This window comes from Nyctereutes procyonoides, unplaced genomic scaffold, assembly GCF_905146905.1.
Source record: "Nyctereutes procyonoides isolate TBG_1078 unplaced genomic scaffold, NYPRO_anot_genome, whole genome shotgun sequence".
Classification (NCBI taxonomy): domain Eukaryota; kingdom Metazoa; phylum Chordata; class Mammalia; order Carnivora; family Canidae; genus Nyctereutes; species Nyctereutes procyonoides.
In genome coordinates this window covers 51,288,925-51,309,690 of record NW_026575135.1, presented here as the reverse complement: position 1 = coordinate 51,309,690, position 20,766 = coordinate 51,288,925, and the positions used below count along the sequence as shown (strand labels likewise).

Here is a 20,766-nt window from a genome sequence, read left to right as displayed (position 1 = left end):
GAAAAGTAGCCCCGAAGCTTTGGGGCCAGGTAGTGAGATCCAGGGTACTTGGTTGAAGGGAAATTACTCCTGTGCTATTTTGGCGAGTCTTGTCCTGAGGACAATTAAATAGTCCAGACAGGTCACTGGGTGAGACCAATTTCCTGGTTTGTTTATTTGAGCCTGATTGTTTTTCAACATTGAGCCAGCAGGTCATGGTCCTGCTACACCGTTACCCCAACTCTGTGGAGAGCAATCCCTTTCATTTCTGATTTCTGCATGCTTCCCTAAGGATCCTAGCCTTGTCTTTATCGGGCTGGATTGCTCTGGTCTCGCTCGGGCAGGTCCAGAGTAGAAGGCAGTGCCACTAATCAGTTTCAGCTTCATTTTATGCAGGCATTTGGCTTTATGTCCCGAGTCGCCTTGCAAGCAGAGAAGATGAATCATCACCCGGAATGGTTCAATGTGTACAACAAGGTAACTAAATTGCCTTATTTGGGGATCACCTTCACTGTGAAGTTTAAGAAATTTCATTCTTTCTTGTTATCCTGTGCAATGATGTGTCAAGTGTCATTGTGCTTAGGAAAGCATTCTTTTATTCTTTTGCTGTGAATCCCTGTGTATTATTGCAAATTAGTAACAAATTCTCAGATCTACTCAAGAGAGCAGTGACAAAACTCTTTTATTTTCATGCTTGTCTTCTACTGAAACTAATGTGAGTTCAGCCAAATAAGGCTTCTGAATTAAAGTTGAAAATCAGCCATGCAGATACATTTTAAACTCTCCTAAGGTAAATATTTGAATGTAATGTAGCAAATAAGAGAGATATGGCCTTATTATCTTACTGAAATAACTACTCAAGAACTGTGCTTTAAAAATAACTGTTAAATTCTACATTCTAAGTGGGAACTGACCTTCATTAGACAAAGAGCCGGCTAAAAAGAAAGATTTTAAGTAGTTTTGAAGGGGGCTCAAAGTAAGAACAGTCATCCCGCCCCCCCCCCCCATGTTCTTGCCTTTATGGTCATGCCATTTGAAGTATCTTATCTAGACTTCTGCATGATTCTCTTTTCTCTCTCTTTGAAAGAAAGAACATTTTCTGATGTACTTGTGATTTATTGGAATAATTCAGAATACGCAGGTACCATGATAAACCTTTCTTACCTAGTTGCCTCTCTCTGCCCATAATTTTACTTTTGCTTTTTAATTGATTTTTCTAGAAGCCACAGTCTGTTCCTCCACCCCCCACCCCCCCACCCCCGCCCATTTCCCTAATTTGGAAATGGGCTTTTCTGACTGTAGTTCCTAAGATACTACATTTGATACTTTGGTTTTTCTCAGTGGCCTTAAAATAGTTGTGTAATTAAAGTAATGGGAGTCAAAATGGAACCGTAGTCTGTCTCTTTTTTTTGAGGGACAAGATTACAGATTCCGGCAACTGGATTGCCCTTCACATGAAAGGACCTTTTTTTTTATCTGTGGGCAGCTGCTGGGCCCAGCCTGAAGCCCACAGTGCCCCTGCAGGAGACTTGGTTTTGGAAATGCTGCACTTATTCATAATGTAGTGTTTTGTAAATTATTTAATCTCTGCACTGTGTGTTAAATGTGAATGTTGAATAATAAAATGACTTGTGAACCACCAAAAATGAGTAGCATGAATTGTAGCTCTAGCTTTTTAAAACTGCTTCTGTGTTTCTTAGGTGCAGATAACCCTAACCTCGCACGACTGTGGCGGACTGACCAAGAGAGATGTGAAACTGGCCACGTTTATTGACAAAGCAGCTGCTTCTGTGTGATTTCTTGGAAAATGCAGACCCTGTGTGCCTCTTAGCCATCATGTATGTGAAAGGCAGTTGACATAAACGAACTCAGTTGTCAATTTAAGTTCACCTTTTGAACAGTCTTTTGTACAATCAGTGCTTAATTACAACATGATTAAACTTGGGCCTGAGGATTTCTCATTATTTCTAATCATATACATGAGGTAAACCAACTCAGGTAATTATTTTCACAATATTCACAGAGAGAAATAACATTCTTTTAAAAAAATTTTAATTTATTTAGTTTTTTAAAAAACATTTTATTTATTTACTTGACAGAGAGGGAGAGAGCGCGCATAAGCAGGGGGAGCAGCAGGCAAAGGGAGAGGGAGAAGCAGGCTCCCTGACTTGATCCCAGGGTGCTGGGGTCATGACCTGAGCTGAAGGCAGACACTTAACCAACTGAGCCACCCAGGTGCCCAAGAAGTAACATTCTTAAAGACTGGAAATTGTGATGTGAGAGTATGCACACATTTTATAACCCAGAAGTTTAAGTGATTATGGTGACTTTACCAAGGCATTATGATGGAGAATAATTAGAAGTAGAAGAATGGTGAACTCTGTAGATAAAGGGTTTTAACCATATATAACAATCTTATGGTGCCGAAGTTGATTTGGATTGTAGCTATTTTAGTTACATAATTAGATTACAAAAGCCACAGAAATTGGGTAACAATACCTTGTGTTATATCCTGTTCAGAGAGGGAGTTGAAGGAGAAGACTAAGTGTCTTATCCATGGCCTCTGGCAACTTGGGGCATTATAAGGATTCACCGTCACAGTGACCAACTTGGCAGTTCATTATTTGACTTACTGCCTTAAGGGGGAACTAAGTGTCAGGGCACGTGGGTGGCTCAGTTGGTTAAGCCTCTGCCTGTGGCTCAGGTCATGATCCCAGGGTCCTGGGATACAGCCCACATTGGGCTCCCCACTCAACCCAGAACCTGCTTCTCCCTCTCCCCTGTCTATTCCTCCCCGTGCTTGTGCTCTCTCTCTCAAATAAATAAATAAGATTTTTTTTAAAGGTCTTATTTATATATTTATGAGAGACACACAGAGAGAGGCTGAGACATAGGCAGAGGGAGAAGCAGGCTCCCTGCAGGGATCCCAGTGCAGGACTCAGTTCTGGGACCTCAGATCACGACCTGAGCCAAAGGCAGACACTCAGCCATTGAGCCACCCTGGTGCCCCAGATCTTTTTTTTTTTTTTCTTTCTTTTTTTAAGGAGGAACTAAGGGTGGATCAGCAGTTGAGCATCTGCATCAGGCTCCTGGTATGGAGCCTGCTTCTCTCTCTGCCTATGTCTCTGCATCTCTCTCTGTGTCTCTCGTGAATAAACAAATAAAATCTTTTTTTTTTTTTTTTTAAAGAGGAACTAAAGGTCATTTTTGAAAATCATCTGTAGTTTGTGACTCCTGAACTAAGGGTCTGTTACTACCAAGTTAGAAGCTACTGAGCTTTTATACAGGATTGAACTCTGTTTATTCTGTGTGTCATAGATAGGAGTAAAAATGGAATGCAAAGTTGTCTATTTAATGAATACCCAGCACTTGCTTCAATGTGGATGAAACTGGAGGGTGTTATGCTGAATGAAGTAAGTCAGTCGGAGGAGGACAAACAATATATGGTTTTATTCATTCGGGGAATATAAAAAATAGTGAAAGGGATTAAAGGGAAAAGGAGAGAAAATGAATGGGAAATATCAGAGAGGGAGACAGAACATGAGAGACTCCTAACTCTAGGAAACGAACAAGGGGTAGTGGAAGGGGAGGTGGGTGGGGGGATGGGGTGACTGGGTGATGGGCACTGAGGGGGGCACTTGATGGGATGAGCACTGGGTGTTATGCTATATGTTGGCAAATAGAACCCCAATAAAAAATAAACAAAAAAATTGTCTATTTAAAAATTACAGTTACGGTGTTCTTTGAAGGAACTCATGAATGTACTTATTATTTTTTAACAATTTTATTTATCAGAAAGAGGAAGAGGGAGACAGAAAATCTGAAGCAGACTCCGCACTGAGTGCGGAACCTGATGTGGGGTTTGATCTCCCAACTGCAAGATCATGACCTGAGCTGGAATCAAGAGTCTGACACTCAGCCAACTGAGTCACCCAGGCACCCTAGGAATGTACTTATTTTTTTTAATGTATTTTAATTTTTTAAAAATTTATTTATTTATTTGAATGAGAGAGAGAGCATGAGATGGAGGGAGGGACAGAGAGAAAGAGAAGCAGGCTCCCACTGAGCAGGGAGCCCGATGCGGGACTCATGACCTGAGCCAAAGGCAGATGCTTAACCAACTGAGCCACCTAGGCACCTATGGAATATACTTATTAATAAGATTAGAATGTAGATTAAAATAATATATATGTCCAAGGAGGTTGTGTTAATCCCTTGAAGCATTGTGGTAGCAGGATTTAATAGGGATCATCTTTGTAACCCACCTTGTTTCAGAGACCAGAAAAATCTGTATGTTACAACAAGTAAACCTTCCCCTCCCTACCCAACCTTGGCCTTAGTCCGAGAAACCATATGGAAACAGGACAAGGAGGCTGAGCTCTCTGAAGCCGGTTCTTGATTGAGTCTGTTGGCTTGGGGGAGACAGTACCACTCTCAGGTACTGTCTGACAGTACCTGAGAGAAGAGAGACAAAAGACACCCAGGTTCTTTAGCTGTTGGGAGATCCAGAATTATTGCCTCTTAGAAATTTACTTTAGAGGAAAAGGCATAACTTTTTTTTTTTTAAGATCTTATTTTTTAAGTAATCTCTATCCTCAACTTGGAGCTTGAACTCACAACTGTGAGACCAAAAGTCACATGCTCTTCCACCTGAGCCAGCCAGGTACCACCCTGTATTGTGTTTTTATAAACTCTTTCCTATATTATAGATTTTGGAACTTTTATACATTTTATTACCAAAGATTTTTAGCTCAGTTAATTTTTTCACATGAATTTTTTAAACATGAACAAGTTTAAGCATATTTAAAAATAAATGAGGGGATCCCTGGGTGGCTCAGTGCTTTAGCGCCTGCCTTTGGCCGAGGGCATGATCCTGGAGTCCTGGGATTGAGTCCCGCATCGGGCTCCCGGCATGGAGCCTGCTTCTCCCTCCTTCTGTGTCTCTGCCTCTCTCTCTCTCTCTCTCTCTCTCCCTCTCTCTCTCTGTCTATCATGAATAAATAAATAAAAATCTTAAAAGAAAATAGAATGAATAATACATCGAACCCTTGTGCACTGAGATTTAACAGTTACCAAGATTTTATACCAGTTACTTCATAGAATTCTTCATTTTTCTTTGCTAAAGCATTTAAAAGCTTTAAAATAGCTTTAAAGTGTAAAAATCCCTAATAGCATGTCATTTTACCCTTATATCCTTCAGTAAATATCTCTAGATAATACAGTCATTTTCCTGTATAAACCATAATGCCATTATTACACCTAATAAAATAAACCATGATTCTTTGGTATCACTTAACACCCAGGCAAAATCAGATTTCCCTGAAGGTCAGGAATGCCTATGGACAGTAATTTTGCTCTAATCATGAAATTCACCTATCACATTCGGTCTCTGTCATTTCAATCTACAATGAGCAAGCTCCCCCCTTTGCTCCCTTTTCCGCATGTCATTGACTTACTGTAAAAATGGGATCATTTGTTGTCCTGTGGAGTATCCGACTTTCTGAATTTGTTTGCTCCTTTTGGTGTCATTTGATTTGTTTCACTGTACCCTGAATGGAAACTTTTCCCCTTATCTTGAATGTAGGCGTGAGAGGCTCACCTTGTTGGCTGTTAACCTATACCACACATTAGCACGGTGGAGAGAGCAGGATAGAGCTTGTAACTGCAGTGGTGAAGACCCAAGAGTGCATCTATTAATTAGCAGCTCCATGAAGGTTTGATGTAAGGTCCTTGTTAAGGGTTGTTGCATCTTTTGGAACTCACAGACTTTAGAGAATCAGCGATCCCATAGTAAAAGGCTGTGGAAGTACTCACTAGGGTAAATGGCAATAGAACGAATCTCCAGACTGTTCAAGTAACTGACATTTCAGTTCAGAAGACACTTGTCAAAGTTGGAGACTCCTGGGTTCCCTTCTATTCCACATCCTTGTGCGATGGCAGTGTTTTTTCTGATGCAGTAAGCTTCCGATTTCCCTCCATTTTCTTTGTAAATGATCTCTGGCGTAGAGAGGAGTTACAAAGACATGAACTATGACCCCTTGTATGACCTCCACAGGTAACAAAACAGGTGGCGGGATGTTTGACAGTTCCCTTTTCTAAACTGAAGTTAATGTTATGAAAATAATGGTTACTTTCTGGCATCGATAGGAGTTAGGAAATCTTTGGATAAACAGAATAAGGATGGTTCTTTATGTTTTTGCTCTAGAGAAAGAAGCAGTGTGTATATTGTGTTTGGACACAAACCTGACTCCCATTAATGTCCTGCAGGACTAGTTTAATTATGCAACAGTCTATATGCTTTCTCATCCAGTGTTCAAAAAGACACTGGTTAAATTCTATCACTTTCAATTTTGTGGAATTTCCTGCAAAACACCAAGAGCTGGAATAGGGTTTGGCTCTAAAATGTGAGCTTTTTGTTTCATTGCCAGTTCTTGAGACAAGTAAAGGAATGACACTTGGCCCCGGGACTTGAGCCACCAAGCTGCCATGCCTGCGTGCTTGACTGCTGACTTCCCCAGCTGTGTGTGGCTGGAGTGGTGATGCAGAAGTCAGGCACGATGTGAGTTGCTGCTGGAAGGACAAAAGAGATAGATGGCCCTTTGGCTTCTTGTCCAGGGTATCTGTTGTGCCCGTCTCTTCATGAGTAAATATGGATGATTTCACTTGGCCCTGGAGAAGCTTTTCACTTCTGATTCTACTCACCAGCTGAAGTTCCATTCCCAGACTAGATATCTTCCTCAGTGACTTCAGAGACCACATTCAATTGTGCTTAGCTGTGCTGATGTATACTAACAACAATTGGACTTTGCGCTTCCAGCTGGCCATCTTTTCTCACCCCTCCAAGCATCTTGAAAGAATTCTTTATATTCTTAATCTCCTCTCAATTTCTCTCCAAAAGTGTGCTTTTGATGCTTAAAGAGGGAAGGTATGGAAGTATACCATTGGGGTTCCTGGAGATGGACTCCCACCATGCTCACTCAGGTGCTTGAGTGAGCATAAGGACCCCTGATGTCATTCATTTGTATATTCATACAGCATACATGTACCAAGGGCCTTCTCTGTGTCCCAACTTGAATAGGCATATTGATGTATGGGGCAGGTGGAAACAGACTCAGGTGGAGTACTGAGTCAGGCTGTTTCCCAGCAGCTGCTTCAGAGGGCTGTTGTGGGGATGTTGGGCATTAGCTAAGAAGGCCTTAGGGGGCATATGACCCCCTAAGGAGGCAGTAGGAGGTATAGGAGGAGCTGAATAAATATGTTATTTCCCAGTTCAGTATATTGGTTGTTGACAAGAGTATTTTCCTACCAAGAATAATTATATACACTTGCTTCAGAATGCCTGGGACTACAGAGATATTGTGATCATTTGCTTGTTCTATGGTTCAAGAAGTTATGTTTTTACGACTATGATCAATTTAGCCACTGAAGATTTAATACAACAAAGGGTTACCCAGATTGCTCTGTCTAAATTTGCAGGAGATTAAAAGAAGGAAAGCAAGGAGAATATACTGATCCCAAGAATTGAACAGAGCAGAAACACTATTGCTCCTGTACTTAAAATATCTCTGACCCACAGGCTCATGAGCTCCTACGCTCTATCTAGGAGAGTCATATGTGCACATTACATACCCCCCCTCCCCGCCCGCCCCATAACCTAGTGCTGGGCATGACTAACCTCTGTTCCTTTCCTCCCACTTCTTGTGTTCTAGCCCCAGATCCATAGAAATCTTTTCTGTCCATCCTGCTGTTTCCAGTCCTGTGCCCTGGATGTGTATGCTCTTAGCTCTTAGAGCCCCAGAGAACTTTGCTCTTCCCTTTTATATGACCCTTAACTTACTCTAACACATCATTAAGAGGATGTGGATGGTAGAGATCAGCCAGGTAGTATTTGACTCTGGGGGCCTCCAGGCTAGTAAGGTACTAGAATGTTCAAGAATGACCTCATAAACAAAGTGTTCCCTTCCTGGGCTTTGCTCTCTGGCTTCTTAGAATCTAGATGCCAAGGAAATCCCTAAGCAGAGATTTTTTTGTTAGATAATCAAGGAATAAAAATTGGAAATTTGGAAAATGTCTCAACAGTTTCATTACCAGAATGATACAAGAGTCATTTCCAGCTCACTGTTGGATAATCCATCACTGGTGTTCTGTGCAAGATTCGGGAAATTTCAGTAAATATTCTTTATTTCTATTGTTTGTTTAAGAAATGTGCAGATGGCAGCTTAGGGGAGCAGGCTGCCAGTGTTCTCTTAGCTTCTTCACAAACATACTCTTCCGCTGCCTAAAACGAGGTATGTGCCCTTGAGGACTGGCCTTCTGTGACTGGTAAGGTTGGTGAAGGCTCAGCCAGACACTTTGCTTCTTTGGCTTTAATACCATGACTGGCTAGTTAAGTCAGCTTCAGTCACTCTCTCATTTGACCCATATACTGCATTTGACTCAGTTTAGTCCTTTTTATCTTTTCGTCCTTCTTACTTTCCTTTTATTAGCTACTATGTTAGAAAATTTGAAGGTTTTTTTGGAGGTATTAGACCTCAAATGAGACAAAATTATACATCCTGTTTTTATAGATTATAAAAGTATATACATTCTGTATTTATTTACTTTTAGGAGAGTGTGTTAATTTGTTGCATATAGTGGGGGGGAAGTAATACATGATTTTGAGAAAAATTGGAAAGCACAGGTAAATATTAATAACCAAAAAAAAGTATTACCTGTAAGCTCACCATCCACAGGCAGGCACTATCAACATTTTGGTGTGTTTCCTGCTCAGTTTTTTCTACTTGTTTTTGCATAGTTGAGATAATATTGAGTAGAGAATTGTGTATCTTGTTTTGTTTTTATCCTTTGCCACCCAGTGGATCATAAACATCTTTTTAAACCATAGAAAGTGCATAGGCATATTTTAGTATTTATATAATATTCCATGAGATGGATATGCCATAATGTACTTAACCAGTCTTTTTTGTTAGACTTTTAAAGTGTTTCCAAGTTCTCACTACTTAAATAATGGTGGGATGAACATGTTTGGCCAAAGCCACTTTATTCCAGATTGCATTCTCTTGGGATAGGTTCCTTGGATCAAAGGATACAAACAGTACTAAGGCTTTTCAGAAGAGTTGGCCAATTTACATGCCCCCAGGCAGTTTATGAGACTGCCTCATCACAGTAACTACTGCCAGCATTAGATACTATTATGTTTAAGTCTTTGCTAATTTCTTTTTTTTTTAAGATTTTATTTTTTTATTCATGAGAGACATAGAGAGAGAGGCAGGCAGAGACACAGGCAGAGGAAGAAGAAGGCTCCATGCAGGGAGCCCAATGTGGGACTTGATCCCGGGTCTCCAGGATCAAGCCCTGGGCCTAAGGTGGCGCTGAACCGCTGAGCCACCCAGGGAGCCCCAAGTCTTTGCTAATTTCATAAGCAAAAACAATCATTGTACCTAATTTGCATTTCCCTGGTTAGTAATGCTACTAAACATTTTGGAGGAAGTTCATTACCATTTGTATTTATTTCATGAATTGACTGTGTGTTTGCCCATTTTTTTCTTAGGGTGTCCAGTTTTTTAATCATTGATTTGTGAGCACTTGTATGGGTGATGATCTGATTATTACCAGTTTTTCCTACTAGACTGACAATATTTAGTTTTGTTCACCTTGTATCCACAGTGCCTGCTATCTGCTGTCTTGCTTGGCATTTGTAATCACTCAGTAAAAATTTGTTGAATGAGTAAATGAAGATAATGTTTTGTTTTGCTTAAGAAGAACTGGTAACCTCTCCCCCGCACCACCCCAGAGGTCTAAAGAAAAGGAACTAAGTAACTAAGTGGGAACAGATCAACTCAGGAGTCATCATACATATTTTATTGGTCATTCAATTAGCATTGTGTAACAATTTAAAAAAATGCATTTATTTAAGTAATCTCTGTACTCAGTGTGGGGCTCAAACTCATGACCCGGATATCAAGAGTCACTTGCTCTACTGACTGAACCCGCCAGGTGCCCTGCATTGTGTTGCGATTTAAAAATATTTTTAAATTTATATTGACAGAGGGGATAAAGCAGACCCTAGTCTCTGCAAAAAGTGTGTAATGTTTGGGATCTAGTTTTATTGTAAGATAATCACACCTCTTATTCAACTTTTTGACAGGAGGAAAGATACCCAATGTCAGGCATTTGTGAAGAGAGTCATAATGAGTCGTCTCTTTAAGATAATGATGATTAGCATCGTCTCACTGAATGCCTTTTTTGTAGTCTTGTGGACTGATTATAACACAAAATACAACTTGTTCAGACTTTTTGAGGTAAGCAGAAAAAATGGGTTAACTTCTGTTTCATCCTTTTTATTGGTGAAAACATTAAAAAATTTTAAGACATTTTGTTCAAGAAAATTTTCCATAGAAAAAACTCTCAAGGACTTGAAAAATATAGTCTAAAATCTAGAAACATGATAGCAATAGTAGCAGTGATGACATGGTTTTTCAGTCTCTCTGAATTTCCTCTTAAAAAAAAAAAAAGCATCACTTCTCGGCCTTTTGGCTAAGATCAAGTGTAGTAAAAAAAACAACTTGGAGGGTCTCTGGATGGCTCAGTGGGTTAAGCATCCAATTTTTGGTTTTGGCTCAGGTCATTATATCAGGGTTGTGACACTGAGCCCTGTATCAGGCTCCACACTCAGCAGTCAGTGTGAGATATTATATACATATATCTTTTTAAAAAATGAGCAACTTGGGAGCAAAACCAAAAACCCATGGGCAGCATCGAAATCAAAACTAGTTAAAAAGGTATCCTTACTCTGAGCCACAGCTGCACAGTATTAGTCTCTGAGAGGAAGCAGAGGACATTAAAAAAAATAGTAATTGGAAAATATGGGCTGATATGAGAACAGCATTTTTTATTAACATATACTGTATTATTAGGTTGTTTTTTTTTTTAAAGATTTTGTTTACTTATTCATGAGAGACAGAGAGAGAGAGGCAGAGACACAGGCAGAGGGAGAAGCAGGCTCCATGCAGGGAGCCCGATGTGGGACTTGATCTTGGGACTCCAGGATCACACCCTGAGCCAAAGGCAGATGCTCAACCGCTGAGCCACCCAGGTGTCCCTATACTGTATTATTAGTATATAATGTAGAACTTAAGTAATCTTAAATTACTTAATTTAAGGTAGAATTTAGTGATTCCTCAGTTGCATATAACACTCAGTGCTACTTATATCATGCCCTCCTTAATGATGTCCATCTCCCAATTACCCTTTCCCCCAATCCATCTCCCCTCCAACCACCCTCAGTTTGTTTCCTATGATTAAGAGTCTCTTATGGTTTATTTCCTTCCCTGTTTTTGTCTTATTTGTCCTTCCCTTCCCCTATGTTCATCTGTTTTGTTTCTTAAATTCCACAAATGAGTGAAATTGTACAGTATTTGTCTTTCACTGACTGACTTATTTCACTTACCATGATACCCTCTAGTTCCATCTACATTGTTGCAAATGGAAAGCTTTCATTCTTTTTGATGGTTGAGTAATATTCCAGTGTGTGTGTGTGTGTGTGTGTGTGTGTATACACATCTCATCTTCTTATCCATTCATCTATTGATGTACAGCATTTGATATTGGGAAGAGTGTTGTTCAGTCCAGTACTGGGTTAGTACAAGAGGTTCATAGTAATTTCTGAAGGGCCTAGAACAGTCTAAACCTTGTGAACTTTGAAGACTGACCAGTTAGGGCTCCCTTCAGGGACACACCCCCTGCTCTCCACCCACTTAGGAGAAATAGTGGGAGTGGAATAAAAATTGAGCAGGGTAGAGACCCAGAGCTGAAGGAAGAGAAGGCCCAGATAAAATTGGAGGAGGGGAATGGAACAAAGAAACCTTAAAAATCAAGCTAGCACATCTTAAAACACACCATCAAAACAGTAGAGTTATGTGAAGTTAGAGCCATAGCATCTAAAAGTTCAGGAAAAGGGATCCCTGGGTGGCGCAGCGGTTTAGCGCCTGCCTTTGGCCCAGGGCGCGATCCTGGAGACCCGGGATCGAAACCCACATCGGGCTCCCGGTGCATGGAGCCTGCTTCTCCCTCTGCCTGTGTCTCTGCACCTCTCTCTCTCTCTCTCTCTGTGACTATCATAAAAAAAATAATAAAATAAAAATAAAAGTTCAGGAAAACTAATGTCATATAAAAAAGTATACTAGAAAGAGATTGAGGTAAAATCCCATACAGAATTATGAAACGAGAAAAGAGAATGAAGTACAGAATAATATCCATGTAGATAGTAGAAGCCCACAACAAAGACATGTCCAAAAAACAGATAAAACCTGTAGCATTTTATTTCGAAACAAGGTAAATGTTTAAGAACATGAGATAAGGGGTGCCTGGTTGGCTCAGTTAAGTGTCTGCCTTTCAGGTCAGTTGATGATCTCAGAGTCCTGGGATTGAGCCCCACGTTGGGCTCCCTGCTTGGTGGGGAGTCTGTTTCTCCCTCTCCCTTGGCCTCTCTGCCTGCTTGTGCTTGCTCTCTCTGTCAAATAAATAAATAAAATCTTTTTAAAAAGAAGGAAAGAAAATGATATGAGATAGGAAAGAACAGAGGTGAGGTAACAAAACTCAGGAAAGAATTAGAAATAAAAGTCACTTCAAAAATGAAGATGAAACTAAGAGTGATTAAACATAATGGGTAAGCTTAGAAGTATTGGATTAATGGAGATTTTTTTTTAAGATTGATTGATTGATTGATTCATGAGAGAGAGAGAGAGAGAGAGAGAGTGTTAGAGACACAGGCAGAGGGAGAAGCAGGCTCCATGCCAGAAACCCGACGCGGGACTCGATCCCGGGACTCCAGGATTGCGCCCTGGGCCAAAGGCTGGCGCTAAACCGCTGAGCCACCCAGGGATCCCCAATGGGGGAGATTTTTAAAACTCAATCAGAAATGAAGAAATAAACAGGATTCAAGAGAAAATGATGAATATGGAAAATGAGGGAAGGGGCACCTGGCTGGCTCCCCAGTTAGTGGAGCATGCAGCTCTTAATCTTGGGGTCGTGAGTTTGACCCCTCACGTTGGGTTTAGATTACTTTAAAGTTAAAAAAGAAAAAGAAAAAAAGATTAAAAAGAAAAAACGGGGGGAAGAAAAGATCCAACATAAGGATAATAAGAGTCGCTGAATTTGAAACAAAAAGTAAAGGGATGGGGCAAGCAAATCTATAAGAAATGCTACCTGAAATAAAAGAATTGAAATTCTTTATTGAAAGAGCACGTGTTGCACCCCTGAGTATATGGATTTAGAACAACAAACACCAAGACATTCTAGTAAAAAATTGGATGGAGGAAATTGTGAGCATCTGGGCAAAGGGGCTGATAAGGAAAGGGAAAGTATTGGCAGGCTTTGCCGTGATAATGCTGTATGGTAAAAGAAAATAGTAACGTGTTTAAGATACTTAAGGGAAGAAAGTGTAAACCAAGAATTCTAGATCCATTATAATTGACTTTCAGATCACACACACACACATACGCACACAGAAACTGTCAATAATCATGAAAACACTTGGGTGATAGTGTTCCCTTAAGCCCCTACTTCGGAATCTGGCAAAGAATAAGTTGCATCCAACCAAAATGACTAGAGACACATCAACATTAGGATGGGTGGTGAATGCTAATTATAATTATTGGTAGAACTAATCATAATTGTGGGTTAACAAGAAGAAAGCATATAATGAATCTATCCCATGACAGTGAAGATACAGTATGACTCAAAACTGGAGGAGAATGGGGAGAGTTAAAGCAAAACAAATTTTAAACCATTTTTAGAAGTCAATTTAGTGGAGACACTAGTAGTAGTGCCATTTTGAAACTGTTGTGTCTATAATATGGGATAAAGCAGGTGGGTAAATATGTGGCAGTTTAGTTCTATTATCTTCAGTGCTCTTGAGAACTAGGATACTCATGGAAGAAAGGACAAACAGATAAAGACAAAGATAACTAAAAACTTTCTTTTGACATTTAAGTTGGAAATGTCAGGATAAATTACTAAAGTATTTTATCCTTAACCATGAAAAACCGAGAACATTGCCACTCAGTAATTATGCATCTTTAGTGCCCATAATGTGATGTTGAAATGCTGTTTCTCTAAGGGATTCTTAGAGAAATGATTGACTGCCAGTCAAGGCAAAATATATACAGATGAATCAGGAATATCTTGTCATACACATAACAAGGAAGCTATTAAAGATTATGGGAGTCCTATCAAAAGGACTTAGGAGACTACTTGAAGAGACTCCAACTTGCAAAAGATGGGACACTTTGAGCTTCGATAAGGATAATAATTACAATGGATTGAAACTCATCAAACAATCCATAAGTTTATAATGAAACCAGAAAACTAATGTTGCTTTTGGAGAGTAAAAAAGAACTAATCCTTTATTTAAAAAACTATTAAGATAAAGAATCAACCATTACTGACCTTACACGAACCATATTACTGAGTGACCATATAATCAGTAAGGAAAACTCTAGTAAAGTATCCCAATTAATAAATGAAAAAATGGTAGAATTAAAATATCACTATTTTCAACCCCTGGTGAAGTAATGAATCTAGGCAATGAGTATGAGTGGCTGCTACCATATGTCATAAAAGGAGAGACAAGCAGACATATGCCTGCTATGAAAGAACAGAGCCTAAAATTTTGCCAAAGAGATGAAGCATGAATCTGATCTTGCCTTTGGATCCAACTGCCTACTTCTGGGAAATAGATGACAGAGGAGCATACTGAGCTGCACCATGAGTGTGTAGTCAGCAAAATCCAGACTGGAAATTCTACCAGTCAAACTGCTTGGATTCATGAACAAGTAAACTGAAAGGAAAAAAGGAATGGAAGACTTAAAAGACTTAACAAATTTTTTAAAATTTTAAAGGAGAAGACTAAAGTATTAGTTCCAGGGATCTACAGGGGTACCTATCTATAGAGAAATGCAAGAGAGTGATTACTATGAAAATCAGGATAGTGGTCACTTTGGGGGAAAGGAAGGAAGTTGTAATTGGAATGGGGCACATGGAAGGACTTTTGGGATGGCTGGTGAACAAAGTTACTTTCCTTGACCTAGGTGATAGTTACCGGGGTATTGGTCTTGTAACAGTCTATTAAGCTATATATTTGTTTATTTGGTTCTATATGTATGTTTTGTTGTAAAATAAAATGGTTAAAAATATACTCTTTATTTATGGTAAATAACAAATTTCTTTCTTGGTGGTAAAAATGGCCTGCATCAACATAATGTGGGGTCAGAAATCATGGAGGTGATGGAATACCCTAATCAACACCTGAAATGTGAGGATCAATGTTCATTTGGTACTGCTGTGAGCTTGTTGGTATGGGAGTGCATCCACACCAATATTCTATAGTGTTTGGTAATGGACTGTAGAACATCATGTTAGGTATAGGACTTGATAGGAGTCAGGGAAAAAGCTGAGTTGAGGAATCTGAACCTTTGATTGCCTTCCAGAGGCCATATGGGTCACAAAACATACATCCTGTAGGGCCCTGGTTTGCAAGCCTCAGGGATGTTCTGTGCTGTGGAAGGGATGCAGAGGTTTTTGGCAAGTTACTTAATCTCGAAATTGTTCAGCTTCAACATTTGTAAAGCACTGTTATTAATACACACAGGATGGCTGTGAGGTCATTGGAAATAACATGCATGAAAAACCTTGATTAGCTACGAAACTCTGAGAAATTATTACTATTTTGGAAGATCTCAATGAAGGCATCAGGAAAGTTCTGAGAAGACCCTGATCTCTCACCTTTGGAAAATCTTGAGACTCTGCAAGCAGAAAATGAAGGCTGAGACAGAGATGTAAACTGCTAGAACATTAAATATATGCCCCAACACTCAGAGCCTCATAGAAAAGGCTCAGAGACTTAGTGGGTCCTGACATTTATAGAAACATCTATCCATTTATTAGCAGGCCATTAAGTTAGCTATGGAGACTTTGTTCACATATGATAAAGAATACAGACTTCACAGAAGTACTTCTGGAAAGTCCCTTTAAAAGGGGGGGGCACCTGGGTGGCTTAGTTGATTGAACATCTGCCTTTGGCATGGGTCATGACTTCAGGGATCATGACCTGGGTCATGGGATTGAGCCCTGCATCAGGCTCCCTGCTTGGTGGGGAGCCTGCTTTTCTCTTTCCCTCTACTCTTCCTCATGTTTTTTTTTTTTTCTCTCTCTCTCTCTCAAATAAATAAAATCTTAAAAAAAAAAAGGAATGGCAACAGTAAAATTCTAAGGAGAGGGCAGCATCTAATTTCCAGGGTTCCAATTTTCTATAATTTAAAATGTCCACTTTCCAACAACAACAAAATCATGAAACATGCAAAGAAACCAGAATTTATGGCCTCCACACAAGTAAATAAAAGTACACTCAGTAGAAGCTGTCTCCAAGGAAGCCCATCTCTTAGGCTTACTTAAGCAAAGATTTTTTAAATTAGCTATTGTAAATATGTTCAGAGGACTAAAGAAAAATCATATCTAAAGAACTAAAAGAAAGTATGAGAGGAATGTCTCATCAAATAGAGAATATAGAGAAATTATTAAAAAGAGCCAAATAGAAATTCCTTAGTTGAGAAGTGCAATAATTGAAAATTTCACTAGAGGAATTCAATAGTAGATTTGAGCTAGTAGAGGAAGAAACTGAAAAACAGAAAGATTGATTAATTGAGATTCTCCAATGTGAGGAACAGAAAGAAAAAATGAAGGAATGAAAATGAGCAGAGACCTGTGGAACACCATCAAATATGGTATCCCAGAAGGAGAGGAGAGAAAGGACAGAAAAAATACAAAGAAACAATGGCCCCAAATTCCCCAAATTTGATGAAAAAACATTAATCTGCACATCCAAAAATATTAGTAAACTCTAAGATTCAGAAATTCATCTAGACACATCATGAACAAACTGTTGTAAGTCAAAGAATCTGAGAGTACCAGTGGAGAAGTGATTCATCACATACAAAGTATCCTCAATAAAATTAATGCTTATTTATCCCAAGAAACTACAGTGGCCAGAAGGCAGTGGAGTGTTGTTTTCAAAGTATTGAAAGAAAAAGACTGTCAACCAAGAATTCTACATCCAGAAAACCCATCCTTCAAAAATGAAGGAGTGATATTGGTGAAAATGGTAGAGTAGGTAGCTCTAAGGGGTCCATCTACCCACAAAAAAATACCTGAAAAGAGGCAATAACTGTCAGAATTCTGAAAAATAGTCAAAGGCTTATAGCAAATGAGTAAACCGTGAATCAAGAAAGAGTCAACTTTTATTTACTTTTTAATTTTATTTTAAGAAAATATTTATTTTAGAAAGCGTGAGTGCTGGGGGAAGAGGCAGAGGGAGAAGGAGAGAGAATCCTAAGCAGACTCCCTGCTGAGCATGGAGCATGACCCAGGGCTTGTTGCAGGGCTTGATCTCATGACTGAGATCATGAGCTCAACTAAAACCAAGAGTTGGACACTTAACCAACTACATCACCCAGGTGCCCCAAGAAAGAGTCAACCTTTAAAAGAGAAGAAAACTTTGCAACATTTTTATATGCCCCTGACCCACTCCCCTTTTCAGCATGGTGATAGTCCTAAAGATGGCAGCTTGAGTTCTCAGTGAGGGACTCTGGTCTCCTTGGGTCCAGAAGCAGTAGAGCAAGCAGACTTCGTTCTTAAAGAATTGTATTGTCTACTTTAATCTATCCCTTCCTTCTATCCCTCCCTCCCTTCCTTCCTTCCTTCCTTCCTTCCTTCCTTCCTTCCTTCCTTCCTTCCTTCCTTCTCTTGTTCCTTCTTCCCTCCCTCCTTTTCTTCTTTTCACTTGAAGCATTTAAGAAAATCTCTCTTTAAACACTAGCTAAAGGAAGAGACTTCAAATACCACATATGACAAAGAATACAGTTTTAAAAATATTTTAAGATTTTATCTTTAAAATCTGTACTTAATGTGGGGCTTTGAGTTCACAACCCTGAGATCAAAAGTCATATTCTCTACTGGCTGAGCCAGCCAGGCACCCTGCAAAGAATACAATTTTACAAAAACAACTATCCAGAAAAAGTAACAGACTCTGAGGAAAGGGAAGAATATGATTTTTAGAGTTACTACATTGTAGGGGCACCTGGGTGGCTCAGTCAATTGGGCATCTGCCTCTGGCTCTTTTCATGACCTTAGGATTCTGGGATGGAGATCTCTGTTCAGCAAGGAGCCTGCTTCTCTCTTTCCCTCTGCTCCTACTCATTCTCTCTCTCTCTCTCTCTCTCTCTCTCTCTCTCTAATAACTAAAATCTTAGTTACTACCTTATATTTAAAATGTCTAGTTCAAAAAAAGTGTGCAAATAAACAAATAGGTATGGCTTTTATACAGGAGAAATGAATAGAAACTGTCCCTGAGAAAGCATAGACATTGGAATTGCTAGACAAAGACTTTAATAAGTCCACTGTGTAAAATATGCTCTGGGAGCTAAAAGAAACCTTGGGCAAAGAGCTAAAGGTAACCAGAAAAAGTGTCTCAAGAAAGAGAATGTCAATAAAGAGATAGAAATTAGAACCAAAGAGAATCAAACAAATTCTGGAGCTGAAAAGTACAATAACAGAAAAATTCACTGGAGAATTCAAGAGCAGACTTGAGTAGGTAGAAGAAATAATCAGTGAACTTGAAGACAAATCTTTTGAGCTTAGTCTGAGGAACAGAAAGAATAAAGAATGAAGATAAATGAACAACAACAAAAAAAGAACAAAAAAAAAAAAAGGAAAGATAAATGAACAGAGTTTAAGAGACCTGTGGGACACAATCAAACATATCCACATATACATATTGGAAGTTCCAGAAAGAGAGGTGAGAGAGGGAAAGATGCAGAAAGAATATTTAACAAAAATGGTAGCTAGTAATTTCCCAAATTTGGTAAAGGATATATGCATCCAAGAATCTGTAAACTCCAAGGACAAACATAAAGAGATCCACACTGAGACACATAATTGAGCTGTCAAAAACCAAAGACAAAGAGAATCTTAGGATCTTGAACTCTCAAGAGAGAAGCAATTTGCCACATATAAGGAATTATCTGTAAGATTAGCAGCTGGTTTCTCAGAAACTGTGGAGGACAGAAAAAAGTGACAGAACATATATCAAGCACTGGGAGAAAAATATTGTTGACCAAGAATTCTATATCCAGCAAAACTGTCTTTCAAAAAATGAAGGAGAGGGGTACCTGGGTGGCTCAGTCAGTTAGCATCTGACTCTTGATTTCAGCTCAGATCTTGATCTTAGGGTCATGAGTTCAAGCCCTGCATTGGGCTTCACATCCAGCATGAAGCCTACTTAGAGAGAGAGAGAGAGAAAATAAGACATTTCCAGATATGCAAAAGCTGAGAGAGTTTGCTGGTAGAAGCTCTACACAAAATGCTAAAGGTAGTCTTAGGTGGAAATGAAGTTAGTAACGGGGATGTCCGGGTGGCTCAGTGGATGAGTGTCTGCCTTTGGCTCAGGTTGTGATCCCAGGGTCCTGGGATTGAGTCCCACATGGAGCTTCCCACAGGGAGCCTGCTTCTCCCTCTGCCTCCCTCTCCCTATGCCTTTCTCTCTGTCTCTCATGAATAAATAAATAAAATCTTCAAAAAGAAGGTTAAAAAAGAAAAGAAACTAGACAGTAACTTGAAGCCACTTATAGAAGTAATTACATAGGTAAATATAAAAGGTCAGTATTATATTTTTAATTTGTAACTATATATATGTGTGTGTGTATGTGTATGTGTGTGCATACACATACTATGTGTATATATGATTTAAAATAAAAATGCATAAAACAATAATTATAGTTAATGGGTGCATAATGTATAAAGATGTGTTTTGTGACAACAAAACGTGAAAGGGGGAGATGAAATTCTAAGGAAATAATTGTTATATACTATTGAAGCTAAGGTTGTATTAAAAATGGATTGTTAGAAGTTTAAGAGCCTAAATGTAATCATGAAAGTAACCACCAAGAAAAGAACTAAAAAATATATAGAAGAAGACAAGAGAAAGGAATCCAAGTGGTACACTACAAAAGAATCAATCATGAAAAAGAGTTGTAATAGAGAAATTGAGGTACAAAAGAGATGTGACACATATAAAAAATTATAAAATGCCAGAGGTATTTCTTCTTTATCAATAATTATTTTAGGGGAGTCCCGTTGGCTTAGTGGCTTGGTGCTGTCTTCAGCCCGGGGCATGATCCTGGAGACCCGGGATCAAGTCCCACGTCAGGCTCCCTGTATGGAGCCTGCTTCTCCCTTTGCCTGTGTCTGTCTGTCTGTCTCTCTCTCTCTCTCTGTGTTTCTCATAAATAAATAAAATCTTAAAAAAAAGGATGGAGAAAATTATTCCACGCAAGTAGAAATGAAAAGAGAGCTCAGATGGGTTTAAAATATCAGCCAAAATAGACATTAAGGGAAAAATTGTTACAAGAGACAAGGATATTGTATTTTGACAAAATACAAAAGGGTCAATTCACCAAGAAAAAAAGGATGGAGAAAATTATTCCACGCAAGTAGAAATGAAAAGAGAGCTCAGATGGGTTTAAAATATCAGCCAAAATAGACATTAAGGGAAAAATTGTTACAAGAGACAAGGATATTGTATTTTGACAAAATACAAAAGGGTCAATTCACCAAGAAAATACAATGATTTTTGACAAAAGGGTCAATTCACCAAGAAAATACAATGATTTTTCTCAAATGCAGATGGAGCATTCTCCAGGATAGACCATATATTAGGCCATAGACAAGGTGTAA

At 39.1% G+C, this 20,766-nt stretch overlaps 2 protein-coding genes and 1 pseudogene across 6 annotated transcripts in view; all 3 read left to right on the top strand.

The window, feature by feature from the left end:
- Positions 1–10,148, top strand: part of PCBD2 (pterin-4 alpha-carbinolamine dehydratase 2) — a 63,543-nt gene extending 53,395 nt beyond the window's left edge. For 3 of the 5 annotated variants that reach the window (XM_055302245.1, XM_055302241.1, XM_055302246.1), the window contains 2 exons: positions 376–456; positions 1,680–1,924. In XM_055302245.1, the coding sequence (XP_055158220.1) occupies positions 376–456; positions 1,680–1,775 (177 nt within the window). In that variant the 3' untranslated portion in view covers positions 1,776–1,924. Of the gene's footprint in view, positions 1–375; positions 457–1,679; positions 1,925–3,774; positions 3,863–10,126 lie in introns of those variants that run through there. The other 2 variants (XM_055302244.1, XM_055302242.1) reach the window with 2 other exon arrangements.
- CATSPER3 (cation channel sperm associated 3) overlaps positions 8,014–20,766 on the top strand; it is a 31,265-nt gene continuing 18,512 nt past the window's right edge. Inside the window, exons 1-2 of the mRNA XM_055302240.1 lie at positions 8,014–8,147; positions 10,127–10,280. Of these exons, the coding sequence (XP_055158215.1) occupies positions 8,047–8,147; positions 10,127–10,280 (255 nt within the window). The 5' untranslated portion in view covers positions 8,014–8,046. The remainder of the gene's footprint in view (positions 8,148–10,126; positions 10,281–20,766) is intronic.
- Positions 10,496–10,653, top strand: LOC129495325 (U2 spliceosomal RNA; annotated as a pseudogene).